Source organism: Magnolia sinica, chromosome 14, assembly GCF_029962835.1.
Source record: "Magnolia sinica isolate HGM2019 chromosome 14, MsV1, whole genome shotgun sequence".
NCBI classification, from domain to species: domain Eukaryota; kingdom Viridiplantae; phylum Streptophyta; class Magnoliopsida; order Magnoliales; family Magnoliaceae; genus Magnolia; species Magnolia sinica.
The window spans coordinates 19826346-19840087 of NC_080586.1; the positions used below are offsets into that span (position 1 = coordinate 19826346).

A 13742-nucleotide genomic window follows, 5' to 3' on the forward strand; every position below is an offset into this window, starting at 1 on the left:
GGCCCATGGTTCCAGTGAGTGATAATCAGAACCAGTTGTTGCGTAGAACAGGGACCCTATGTAGATGCAGAGTGCCACTACAATTGTTCACCTGGCCACCAATTTCTTTCACATTTTCATTTTGAAAGGCTAGGATTCTCCTGTTGATCATTACTGGTCTTCTTAACCGTTTACATGCCACAGATTTTCTTGGCATGGTCCATCCATAGTGTGGCCCAACAGATCAATGATATGTGACTGAAAGCAAAAGACTTTTAAGTGGGCCACATGCCCTCTATGTCTCTGTAGATACCTACAGGCATGGTAATACATTTCTTTCCTGCCAACATGCCACTTTTGTAGGAAATCAATGGGCTCTGCCATGAAGATCACCTGTCATAAAAAATCAATCTCGTCCGTTCATCAGGTGGGCCACAACATTAGAATCAATGGACAGCCAACTGTCATACAGGTGCAACCCATCTAGTGAGTAGATCATCCTGATTCTTTAGAACAGCGATCATAGTAGTAAGGCATGGCACTGATATCCGGAACAATTTGTCATATCATTGGGAAAAATGGTTGTGTACCAGTGATCATACCATTGCCTGTAAATGATTACAATTCAGCTCAGTTGTGCCATCCAAACGCAGTCATTATTCTTGAATATTCCAAATCTCTTAAAATCTACTGCCTCTATTACTGATTTAGATTGAAAATTTGGAACCAGTTTGGGGTTGCATTTTGATGTTCATTTTAAATTGAAATACGAAAACTCATTTCAATAAAGAGGAAAAAGACCAAAGAAGAGTTAAAACCACTCCATTTGTAGTGAGGAATGCTCCCCAAATTTCAGTAATGAACACTCAAAATTGCAATTTACATGTTTACCTGGTGCCGGTATTATTTTAAAAAATAAAAAATAAAAAAATTAATATATATATATATATATATATATATATATATATATATATATATATATATATATATATATATATGGAGAAACCATTTCACCAATCAAATTAACATATACCTAAAAATTCTCCTCAAAGTGGTGGCGAAAGGTATAACTTTTACAAATCTTTTCATTTTCCAATTAATTCTACCATGGAGGCCAACGATATAGACAATAAGTCCCTCCTGAACACAGCTTACAACTTTCATCATATTGTGCTCTCAAGAGATCAACTCTTCTCAAAATCGAAGGTGTTGTAGTTATGAATTGAAACATTGCCACCAGCTAGTCAACCCACTTTGGTCCTCTATAATGAATTCAATGAAAATTGCAATTCAGTTCAATTGAGCATACAAATGCCCCCCAAGCACTTAGGGCATTGATTATCCAAATGGCACCTGCAAATTACATTAGAAACTCGCAGTCCTGCTTGAATACGTTTTCTCCCAAAGTGACCTAACCTGTTATATTTCAGACCTGATGTACAGTTTTATACAGTTGATTCTAATATAGGCAAACTTGTTCAGCTTGAAGCACACCAAATTGCAAATCAGAATTAAAATGCTGTCACCCTGTAGACAAGCACCCATGACCCTGTTTTTAGTCCTCAACTCTGGCAAATTCAATCAATTGCAATGTAGTTAAACTGAACATCCAAACAGACCTAAAGATTTCATCAGTATTTACTATCAAAATGCATCTAATCAAGAGATGGCGAGAAACCATCCTCTGAATCACAAAAACCAATTACATCAACAAAGCGGTGTCTCCCATGATAACTTCCTTGCTACATAAATAGAGTCCCATAGTGCAAGACATTGTTTTACTAGACTCCGGTCTATCAATAAAAGGTGCAACTATTCTGCTCTCTCCATGATGAGAGGTGCCGAGATTTTTTTTTTTCCTTTTTTTTTTTTTTTTTTCTTCTTCTTATCGATGCTTGATCCATTCTGAACATAAATAAAATCTATTTATTGAATCAGGCATCACCCATGAGATTAAGTCTCCCAAAATCAATGAGGCCATCACAGATTTCAAAAACGGATGGTCAACTGATTCTGCGTCTTTTAGTCAGATAATGCAAACATTCATACATCCGTCTTTCTTTTTCTCGAGTTATTGATAATCAGAACCATATTTTTCACCAGAAGCAATCCAAAGGCCAACAACCTCAAAGGTCCTGGATAGCACCCAATGGAACTCTCCGGAAGGCGATGAGGAAGGATCGATACCTATACTGTCATGGATCAAACTATAATAGGAATTGACAGAGAATATCCCCGATGAAGAGAATTCCAACATCAACTCTCTACTAGTAGTGGAAGGGGAAAAACTTCAACCATCTCTACTCAATAGAAGGGGGAAATCTTCCAATTTAGTCGTCTGTAGCATAAAATTCCCTCACCTCAACTTTCCTTACAAGTTCTCTTCTTCCGTTTTTCTTCTTCTTCTTTTTTTTCTTTTTCTCTTTTTGAGAGAGAGAGCTGATGAACTTTATTAGTCCAAGGCCAGAAAAAGAGAAAAACAACTAGAGAAACAAAGGAAAAAGCAGAACAAACAAACAACCAGAGAACAAAAAACAAAGGAAAAAAGCAAAACAAATGAAAACGGGGGAACAGCAAACAAAAAGGAAAAGGCACAAAACAGCCCCATGGCTGGAAGACCCCACCCGACAAAAGCATCAAGGAACCCATTCCTTGAGAAAGCAATAAACATTAAACAAAACTCCTTCCGAGGAACCACTCTAATTACAAAAGCATCTACTGTTTCTTTCACCCCAAATGGCCCAAAGGGCTGCTAACAGAGCCAACCTCCATCTCTATTTTCCTAGCTTTTCCCCACATGTGCCAAGACCGAAAATAACCCTCAATAGAGTAGGGAACCACCCATGAAACCTCCGCCTGGGCCAAAAGAAGAGATCAAATTGATTGGTGGAGGAATAAGTGTTCAATAGACTACATCATCAAGACAGATCAGGTAAGCATCGGGAAGCATGAGACCCCTTTTATGAAGGTTGTCGATTGTAAGCACTCGATTCCTCCCTGTCAGCTAGGCGAATGCTGCTATCTTCGGAGGAGCTCCGTAAGACCAGACCAGTCCAGTATGGTAGGAAAACCCAAAAGAGTCGGAATTAGATAGAACTAAGTAAAATGATTGAACTGAGAACTCTCCCGATTTATCGTGACTCCAATGTAGCGAATCTTGCGCTCCTAGGTCTAGTGCAGAGCATTGCACATGAGAAAGGAGACTTATTAAGTCATCAATTTTAGAATCCAATGGATTCCTCTTAAAAGGAGGAATCCAAGTCTCGCCACAGCCAAGAAGCGAGAGGCAATCGGCAACAGAGACATCCCTGGCAGGGCAGAGGTTAGCCAGGGACAAAAATGAAGATCTACGGGAGGAGCCTCCACACCAATTATCCTCTCAAAACCTAATTCTCACTCCATTGCCAACTGAAGAATCCCAGGCCTCGGAATTCCGAAACAGCCACGCGGGCAACCTCCTTCCACAGGGCAGAGGAACAATACATAGAAGATTCCTTGGTCCACCAGCTCATCAGGGTCAACCCATATTTAGCATAAACGACTGCTCTCCACAAATTGAAGTTCTCAGAACCGAAATGCCAAACCCATTTGCCTAAGAGGGCAGAATTCACTAGGCCTAGGCGTTTAATACCTGCCACCATCCGAGTATGGTCTAGAAACCTCTTTCTTGTTAAGCAATGGAAATTTCCCAAGAGGAGAGTATCCTCTCCATTCACTCTATGAACTTATCCCAGATGTGCAAAGCTGGCTTCCCAACATAGAGGCATGCTTTGATAGGTGAATGGAAGGGTGTCAACCCAACAACTGAAGGAAGTAGCCAACCAAGTCACTTACTCCCTAGACATGTGGATATATATATATATATATATATATATATATATATATAACTCACTCTTGGACCAGTTGACCTTGAGTCTTGAAAGCATTTCAAACCAGCACACAGACATAGCCAAAGAGTCCACCATAGAGTCATTAGGCTCACAAAAGATGAGGGTATCATCTGTGATTTGCAGGCAACTAATATACTGGTGGAAATTTTCAACTTTAGAACCACGGAAAATCCCTGCATCTTGACCCCTAGAAAGCATTCTACTTGGAGCTTATGACACTAAAATAAAGAAAAAGGGGGACTAGGGATCCCCTTAACGAAGCCCACGAGAGGCTTTCAAGAACCCGAAAGGGGAACCATTAATAATAACGGAAAATCTAGCTAAGGACATGCATCATTGAATCCAAAGCCTCCACTTCTCCCCAAACCCCATCCTACCAAGCATGTAATTCAGGAAGGCTCAATCAACATGGTTGTAGGCTTCTTCTAGATCAAGCTTGCAAAGAATGCCCTGACTACTTGCCCTGTGACAAGAGTCAAGGCATTCATGCACAATAAAGGCACGGTCGAGGATCTACCTCTCGAGAATGAATGCACTTTGGAAGGGGAAAATAATCTTAGAGATTATATGCCTCAGCCTCCGATTAAGAATTTTGGCCACAATCTTATACATACTACCAATAAGACTAATAAGATGAAAGTCTTGCAAGTTTTTGGCTCCCTCTAGCTTCGAGATAAGGGCAATGAAAGAACACCCCATTTCTGAAGGGGTACAACCAGACTAGAAGAGTTCCTCAACAAAGGATTGGGGGTCCAGCTTAACCAGTCCCAGATAGACTGAAAAAAGGCCAGAGGAAAACCGTTTGGGTTCAAGGACTCATCCCTGCCAAGATCGCGAACAACAGCCCTGATCTCGTCCTGGAGAACCGAACTCTCGAGGGAGGCCTCCTCCTCCAGGGAAATTTGATAAAAGGAGAGATCATCCAACCTTGGTCAATCACAACCTTCATCCAAGAGAAGGAGAGAATAGAAACTAATTACAAACTCGTAGATGTGATCTTTATTGATAATCCTCTCACCATCCACTAAAATGGAAGGGATAGAGTTGGCCCTCATCTTGGCACTGGCTCTACCATGAAAAAATTTAGCATTTTTATCTCCTTCCTTTAGCCAAACTACCTAATAGGAAGTGTCCAATATAGAGTCCAGGGAGGATTTTGGCCATTGCCCTGGGTTAATCCAGATTGAGAGGAACTAATGTCATGAAATGTCACACAGTCAATGTGACAAGAGTGCAAATCAACTTTGATTCAGCATTCCCATACCTAGATTTCCACATGGAGAAACATATTACATTCTAGACAAATTTGACATCTTACCAATATAGAGATTTGATTTCTTGTATTGTTCTTTTTTCAGTTGTAAATGTAAATTTTATCTAGGAGAACAAAAGGTACATCAACAAAGCATACAAGTGTGGGGTGTGCCAGCTCACCATCATTGTCATATTTTGTTACGGAGTGACTCATGAGATCTGACCATCATCCCCAATTAATGAATTCCCTCTGAAAATTTGGCGACAGAGTTAAACTGGTATATTATTAGGTGGTGGCTGCACCAACAGATTCAGCAAGTTCCTCCAAGAGTTCCTTCTGCTCCATGGCAGAACAAGACTGCAAAATAAACATGCATTAGCTGGTAGAAAAAAAAAAAAAAAAAAAAAAAAAACCTTAAAATTGAGGAATGAAACCAGTAAGCATGCATGGCCAAGGTAACATACGCGAACATGATCTGGGCATTCATCAGGTGGCCTGAAGATGAGCATGCCCCAACCAAAGAACTTGGCAGTCCACATTAAGTGGGGTACATTGGCGTTGAACGTGCACTGTTGGTTATCCCTGACAAAGGGTCCATTTCTTTTCTCATACATGTGTCGCCTACCTGGTGAATGGACTAGCCTGACCTTGCGTTGGGGCACATCACTAAGAAGCTTGACTATTGAAACTTCCAATCTTGTGCACATGGGGCAATTATCATTTTCATAAGCTAGAAAGTTCTCCTGCTCAACCGATGTAAGCTTAAATCACAGAAGTTCTTGGTGAATGCAGGCAAAGCTCGACCTATGATATATGGGTATTCTCACAGAAACAATACTATTCTTTTGTTGATACAGAAATTAAACTTGTTTTCTTTTTCCTTTTTGTAATAAAATGTGTTAAGGGTCCTTTCAGGGTAGCAGTTAATACCATGCTATTCCTGCACCACAAAATATTCCAATATAACAATAATCAGCCCAAGGATGAATATTGCTGCATTGAAGTACTTTGTGGATCCTTCTGCCAAAAAATGCAAATTATACCGCCCCACCATTTGGATCCATGTGGATGTCAGGAGAACCAAAAGGATTACCATGGTTTTCTCCTTCCAAACAACCTCTTAAGTTTTTCGTATTGGGTGCTCAAATTGTATTTTTTTTTTCTTTGCTTGTCCCAAAATGATGGAAACAATAACAAACATGAAATCTCAAACTTTTGATGTTATTGAAAATTTAAAATATTTGTGATCCTTGTGAATTCTATGTGATTCTCTTTCTTCTTGAGGAAAGCATAAAGTTGTCAAGTTAAAAAGGCACTTTTCCAAGTGTTATGAAATACTAGATTGGTTTCTTCCTTAGAAAGACAAAAGGAAAAAAAAAAAATTTTAAAAAAGGAAAAAAGAAAGAAACCAGGGCAATTCATATATACCTGACATGTAATACTTACATATATGTTAGAGATTATTAGGGTTGTGAGGATGCGGATAAGGAAGAATAAATGAATCGATTTGCCGAACAGGGTATTGATCATGGTCCGGCAAAGCACGGGACAGGGCTTGGCTACGTGTAATGTGATGGTTGGTCTGATGGGGATAGATAGCGAGAGGGAGAAGGAGCTCTTGACGCATGGGGAGAAAGCTGCAAGTGGCAGGGGATGGCAGGCAAAGGTGTTAGAGGGTAATGATGACCTGGCAATGGAAGAGAGACGTATGGCAGTAGATGTCAGGTTTGGAGGCCAAGAAGGGCTGGCATTGGACACATACGTGGGAGGGAGGCTTGGGGGACAACTGGTGACGGAGAGGCTTGACACCACTTCATGAAGCTTGGTGAGTAGGCTCGGAGTAGGGTTGAGTGCTCAAGGCAACACGCGAGCTGAAATTGTTGGCTAGGAGAGGGAAGATGTTGCAGGCCTTGAGGTGGTAACACCATGCATCCTTGTTGAGGTTCAAGATGCCTCTCGCATATTCGAGACGTGTTGTCTGGATACTTTGGGCTTCCTCGCTTATGTGGAGGATGCCTTGTGTCTTTCCGTGTGCGAGGACCCTGTCGATGCTAAGGCAACACGTGTGGTTTGTTCAAGACCACCCGTTCATGTGACCTAATGATTTAGGTCCTCCTTCGAGAGAGGACCCTTTTTAAGAGCTGGTTCTTCATAAAGACTTTCTATGGTCATGTTCGAGGAGAGGGGGTGGGGAAGCTAAGAGTAAATGGCCAACTCCTCTCATCGCCTGCTCTAAATTCGGCCTGTGTGGGTAACAAGTGGTTTCTACCTTCTGACATAACTGCAAATCTTCCTTACATAATGGATGTTGGTATGGCTAATGTTATGCCTATGGAGGTGAAAAGGTCAAAGTAGGCTCTGGTGGTGCTGGCGCATGAGGTAGAGGGTGTTAAGGGTAAGTGTAGTGTCTCAGAGGTAGAGTCTAGGGTGGGTTGTGTGATGTCAAGTCCTTATTGGAGGTGAGCAACGTCACTCTAATTCAAGAGTCTAGTGGTAAAGGCATCACAAAGCAAATTGGGACTGGATCTTTTGGAAGATACAATGGATTGTTAGAGAGGAGGAATGGTGAACACCTACTGATGGCCGGGGACATGTGGTGGATCAGAGATGTGCTAGGTCATGTGGGGAAGTTGGTCGATGATACATTTGGGGGCTACGAGGAGGATTATCAAGTGCTGTTCCAGTTTGCAGAAGAAAGAGGAGATTAGAAGAAGTCGGTCGAGGGTCAAAAGAAGACCCAACCTTTTCCAAAGGGCGAAGAGAACCGGTAAGGCACGAGTCCTCAATCAATTATGATGCCAGTGCTATCTTAGGGGGTAAGAGGAGGGGGAGAAGGGGAAGGTCGGTGGCCTAAAAAAGATCCTCAGCTAGAATGACAAGGGATTGAGGTGCTGACAAAAGAGGAGAGGGTGAGAGATATGTGTCATAGATCGAAAGCTCATATTATAGCTCTCTAGGAAACTAAGCTTCAGGCAATTGATCATAAGTTGACATAGTCACTATGGAGCATGAGAAGCAAGGATTAGGTGTCATTGGACGTTGTGAGAGCTATAGGGGGCATTCTAATTGCATGGGATTCGAGATTGTGGACCAAAGAGGAGGGGTGGTGTGGCTCAATCTCCATTATTTCGGTCATCTTCCGTGGCATGGTGTCTGGGTTTAGGTGGATGTTTTCTGTTGTATATAGTCCTAATTAGGTAGCTTAGAGGCATTGTTGTGGAATGACCTCAATGAAGCTCGTGGAAGATCAAACATCCCATGGCATGTGTGGGTGTGGGGTATGTGTGGGTGTGCGTGAGTGTGTGTGGGAGGGTAATTGACAGGATTCTAATATGAAAAATTGAGTGGTGGCAAAATCACCCATAGCATGTGTGAGTTTTTAGCTTGGGCGGATCAGCATGGAATGGTTGATATATCTTTGGGGGATGTGAGGTTCACATGGTCTAATGGTCAAGATAGGGTAGTCATGATGAGAATAGACGTGTTCTAGGTCTTAACGAAATGTGTTGATAAGTTTCGGTTGGCGCGTCAATAGGATCTTACCGAAGCCAATTTCTAAACATTGCCTGATCTTGTTGGAGGAGGATGACGAGGATTGGGACCCTAGACCATTCATATTCGAGCTTTTGTGGCTTGAGGTAGTGGGTTTCCCTTCCTCAGTGAGGGATTGGTGGAGCTCTTTTGTGGCTGAAGGTTGTGTCAGGTTTAGACTAAGACAGAATTTGAAATTGTTAAAAGAAAGAATCAATGTTTGGAAAAAGGAAGTGTCGGGGAGCAGGGAGGTAGAAGTTGAGAAATCCTCAATCATATCCAGGCCATTGATATTAAAGAAGAGGGTGAGGAACTCTAGGAGGAAAAAGTGGAACGTATGAAATTGTCTCTTGATTACGTTAATTACTTTAAGAAGAGGAGATCAAGTGGAGGCAAGGATCTAGAGCAGTTTGGCTAAAGGACGGTGACAAAGTACTAAGTTTTTCCATAACATCACTAGCGCCCATGCAAGAAATAACCAGGTTAGTGATGTTATTGTGGACGGGAGAAAAGTACAGAAGAAAGTGCAGGTTTGTGAAGCAATTATTCAATATTATAAGGACTTGCTTACTAGGGAATCTTGGGTAAGCCTTTAATTGGATAACTTGGAGTTCAATCAAATATCGAATATGGATGGTTGTTTTCTGGAGAGGCCATTTTTTAAAAAGATGAAGTCAATGCAATTATGAATTCATTGGGGCACAAGGTATTCCATAACGATAATGGTGGCCATAACAACCACCACCATTATTGTTAAGATACAGGTTGTAGAGGCGGTTACAGGCCTTACGATTTTTATTTTTTTAGAAATAATTTAAAAAAAAAAAAAAAAAAAAAAACATGTTTCAGCCCTATAAACGGGCTGTTACGAGGCCATTTTTTTCCGTAATGGTCATTATGACCTCGTAACACATAATGGATTCCCAATAGCCTTTTTTCCATAATGGCCGTTATGATCTCATAACGCATACAAGGCCCTAGGCCCAAATGGATTCCCAATGGCCTTTTTTTCAGGTTTTTTGGGATATGGTCAAGGTTGATGTGATGAACTTTATGGAGTTTTTTGAAAGGGGTTGGCTCTCATCAGGTTTAGGAGCATCTTTGATTGCTCTCATTCCAAAGGTGGAAGGGGTTGATTGTTTGAAGGACTTTATATTGATTAGCTTGATTGGATACTTGTACAAGATCCTGGCAAAAATGTTGGCTTTAAGATTTTGGTTGGTTGTTGCAGATGTTATCTCGAAGACCTAAGGGGCATTTGTGGCTGTTAGATAGATCCTTAACGGTGCATTTATTGTGCATGAATGTATTGAATCCCAACATAAGGCAGGTAAAAAAATATTGTTTATAAGTTGGACATTGAGAAGGCATATGATCATGTCGAATGGGATTTCTTGGATTACACGATTTGGAGATTGGGGTGTGGGCAAAGGTAGAGAGAATGGATATAGGAATGCGTTTGGTCGGCAAAATTCTCGGCGTTGATTAATGGATCCCCAAAAGGATTCTTTAAGGCATCTAGAGGTATCCAATAGGGCAACCTTCTCCATTTATGCTTATGGTGGTGGCCAAAGCATTAAGTAAAATGTTGGATAAGGGTCAAGCGGCTAACTTGTATCATGGTTTCAAGGTGGCTAAGATCTTTCATCTTCAATTTACAGATGACAAGATTCTCTTTTGTGAAGCGGACAGTGTCCTGCAACTTGAGAAAAACTATGAGGTGTTTTGAGGCGGTTTCAAAGTTGAAAGTCAACATAACCAAGAATGAGCTTTTGGGAGTGCATTTGGTAAGCGAAGAGTTGGAGGAGCTTGAGAGGGTCTTTGGGTCGGGCACATGGTATTTTCCCCATTGTACCTAGGTCTCTCTCTTTGCATGGGGGAAGAGTTCTTCTCTTTATAAGGGATCGAGAAAGTGGAAGGTTATCTCAAATGTGGTTGTTAGGTTCTGGTTGGATAGGGGATTGCCACTTTGGACGAAGTCGCCAAGCTAGCAAGCCTTTTCTCCGAAGACAAATGTTCCAATTGCTCAACGCTTCTCTTGTTGTGGAGGTGCAGTGGCTTGAACACCGCCTTGTCCTAGGAATTTGCGGGACAAGGTAGGGGAATTTGTTTGGCTTCTAGGAATGCTCTAAGGATGCACTCCAGCTATGGGGAAAAGGAATCTTTGGTGCGGAAAAGTGACAAGTTGGGGCAGTTTTCAATCCGGTCCTACTAGTCCTAGATGATTAGAAAGTTCCCAATGGGCAGGAGTAGAAATGACACGGCTAAGGTTTAGTCCTATGGCATCCCTCCTAAGGTGGAGGCTTTTGTTTAGCTAGTGGAGAGGAAAAGGTGTTAACTATTGACAGTCTCCAAAAAAGATCCTTGATGCTGACCAACATTTGTGTCATGAGCATGGAAAATGCAACGTCCATTAATCATCTCTTCCTCCATTGCTCCTTCACTCAGAAGCTGTGGGAGGGTTTTTTTGCTTGCTCAACATGGCATGGTTATCTCGGGGGACAATTGAAGATCACCTCTTGGCTTGGCATGGAGTCGTCGTCGGGAAATAGGGTAGAATGGCTTGGTGGCTAGTTTTGATGGCTATTCTTTGAGTGTTATTGGGCGGCGTGTTAGGGGGGGTTTGAAGTGTTAAGTTTGAGATTTGGTGATGGACCTCTTATATAGTCCAGTGACACTCTATCTTTGTAGAGCAAGTTTGGATTGTAATCCTTCACCGATTTTGGCGTGTTTACATAATAATAATAATCAATTACCTTTCAAAAAAATATTATTGCCACAGTGGGTCCCACATGTAGGTCGCTTTGCTTAGGAGTGTTTAGGCTTTATTATAGCTTTTTGGTCCTACATCAGATTCCTATGAGAAAGTGAGCTGCAACTCCTATTGTATGAAGGGGTCAAGTAGGTTGGAAACTATGCAGTAGGGTAGTACTATGATACAAAAGAGTGTGTTATGCTAAGCAGAGAATCCAATGTTTCATGCAAGAAAAAAGGGAAAAAAAAAACACGTTGAAATGAACCATCATTTCAATCGAAAAAAGGTGTTGCGTGCTAACATTGAAGGATCACCCATGAATACAGAAGAGTAGATTATAGATGCATTCCGTAAGGTACGTATCGCATTCCGTAAGGAATTATGGTACGTATCGCATCCTTGGGATACAGATACATATCAATTATAGCACGAGATATATCGTTTGTATCAAGTAATTTATCGCACTTTTTGGGAAACATGGGGAAACATTAGGAAAATGGTTGAATTTTTCAATGAAACTTCAAAGATTGTTAAAAAAAGACCTTAATACACACTTTTAAATCATAAGATCTCAAAAAAGAAGTGCACATAATAGGTTTCCTTTATATTTGGTTCTAAGTTATGCGTTGTCTGACCGAACTAATGCAACTATATTCAAATTGAATGCATAACATTTAGATTGTATATGATGATCATCTCATCAAACACTCCTAAATACTTCGAAATTAGTCTTAATTGACAACTGGTTGAAGGGAAATTTAGGGGAAAAAATATTTTAATAATTTTTTTATTAAAAAATGATTTTTATTTTCCAAAAATTGACAAGGACTAAACAAATCATTAGATCAGCCCCCATACATGCTTGATTTCATGTTTGGAGTGCAACATTACAAGCAATTTGGGAGAAATTTGGAAATTTTTGAATTTTTCCCAATTTTCTCCAAATCGGACCACCTACACTCAAATTTCAAAATTAGAGTGTATGTGATAATCATTTCATCAAATGTTCCTAAATATTTCGAAATTAGTCTCAATTGACAACTGGTTGAAGGAATTTTTTTTTTTTTTAAAAAAACATGGAGAAAATAGTGGGTTGTACTCCTATTATATAAAAAGTGGGTTGTACTCCTATTATATAAAGGGGTCTAGTCTAGTATAAAAATTATTATTATTAATGGATAAGAAAAAAGTTCTTTTAATAAAGAGTGTATTCTTTCTTTGCCCCTTCTCCTTCATCCTTGGGACAAGTTATCATGCGTCATGATCCTATTTGAGATTCCCATCTTGCTTGTCGTTGTGATCTTGCTTTCACACGCATATGAATGGTTATTCTCACACTTCAACGTGGCCTGTGGGCTTGTCATGGGTACTCAGTGGAGTTGGCACAAAAACTGTCTAGTGAAATTGTTGTCACAACTGTGTGAGACCTACAAAGGCATTCACAATCTATATGCAGCATGATGCGGCATTTGTAGTCGTGCAATAGAACTTTGAATGTTTGATCAATCCAATGCATGAACTCTACAATATATCCTCCAAAGACATACCTCAACAGCGGTCTCAATGTCGCCTGAGAGAAAGGATGTGAGCTCAAAGTTCATCTTAAGTCTGTGATCCGTCACCCTATTATCCTATCAAAATAGAAAGTATGTACTAAGATCAGAGGCAAATTATGAATTTGAAATATCTACTTATTCGAAGAAAAACTGGAGTCCATGTTTCTACAAAATGGTCAAAACACCCTTCATAGTGCTTCTCCTTTTGCATTTCTGCCAATAGGTAGCCTAACCGCATTGATCACGACTTAACCAGGACCAACTTTGAGTGAATTACTTAGAAAGCGAGGTACTCTAAAAAGACAACAAAAATTCCATTCGTTTCACAGAATCTTCTCTTTTTTCACTTTTCTTTATTCTTTATTTACTCATTCTGGCATTTCACAGGAACTTGGCAGAACACTAGGTCACACCATTTGCCTCCAGGAGTCAGTCCTACCAAGGCACTCTAGGGTGTCGCTTGCGATCAGCTACAGTGGCATAGAGCTTGGAAGGGTGTTTTGGCAATTTACGAAGATCAATTTTCCATATCCATGAAACATCCTATTGGTTTATTAAAAGGTTTTGGAAATTTTCAGTATGAAGGTAAGTGTCATCCTCAAACCAGCATGAAAATTTGTCTCCAATATGAGGGAGCACCTTGTAATTGTAGGTCCGAATCTTTTCTGAACGAGCACCAGTACCAACCTGCCCAATTCAGAAAAGATAATAAATATACTCCCATCTAATAATACTTCAAACTTGACCACATCAATTAACTTACGGTAGTACATAGC

The 13742-nt window shown here is 40.5% G+C and overlaps 1 protein-coding gene across 3 annotated transcripts in view; it reads right to left on the bottom strand.

Annotated features, from left to right (window-relative positions):
- Nucleotides 1-978: 978 nt before the first annotated feature.
- Nucleotides 979-13742, bottom strand: part of LOC131225102 (peptide chain release factor APG3, chloroplastic) — a 41244-nt gene continuing 28480 nt past the window's right edge. The window contains exons 13-16 of one of the 3 annotated variants that reach the window (XR_009161200.1): nucleotides 13606-13653; nucleotides 12958-13041; nucleotides 5304-5481; nucleotides 979-1506 (exon numbers count right to left, since the gene is read on the bottom strand). Coding sequence is in view for 1 of the 3 variants with exons in the window: in XM_058220528.1 (XP_058076511.1) it covers nucleotides 5410-5481; nucleotides 12958-13041; nucleotides 13606-13653 (204 nt within the window). In the remaining 2 variants the exon portion in view is untranslated. Of the gene's footprint in view, nucleotides 1548-5181; nucleotides 5482-12957; nucleotides 13042-13605; nucleotides 13654-13742 lie in introns of those variants that run through there. The other 2 variants (XR_009161199.1, XM_058220528.1) reach the window with 2 other exon arrangements.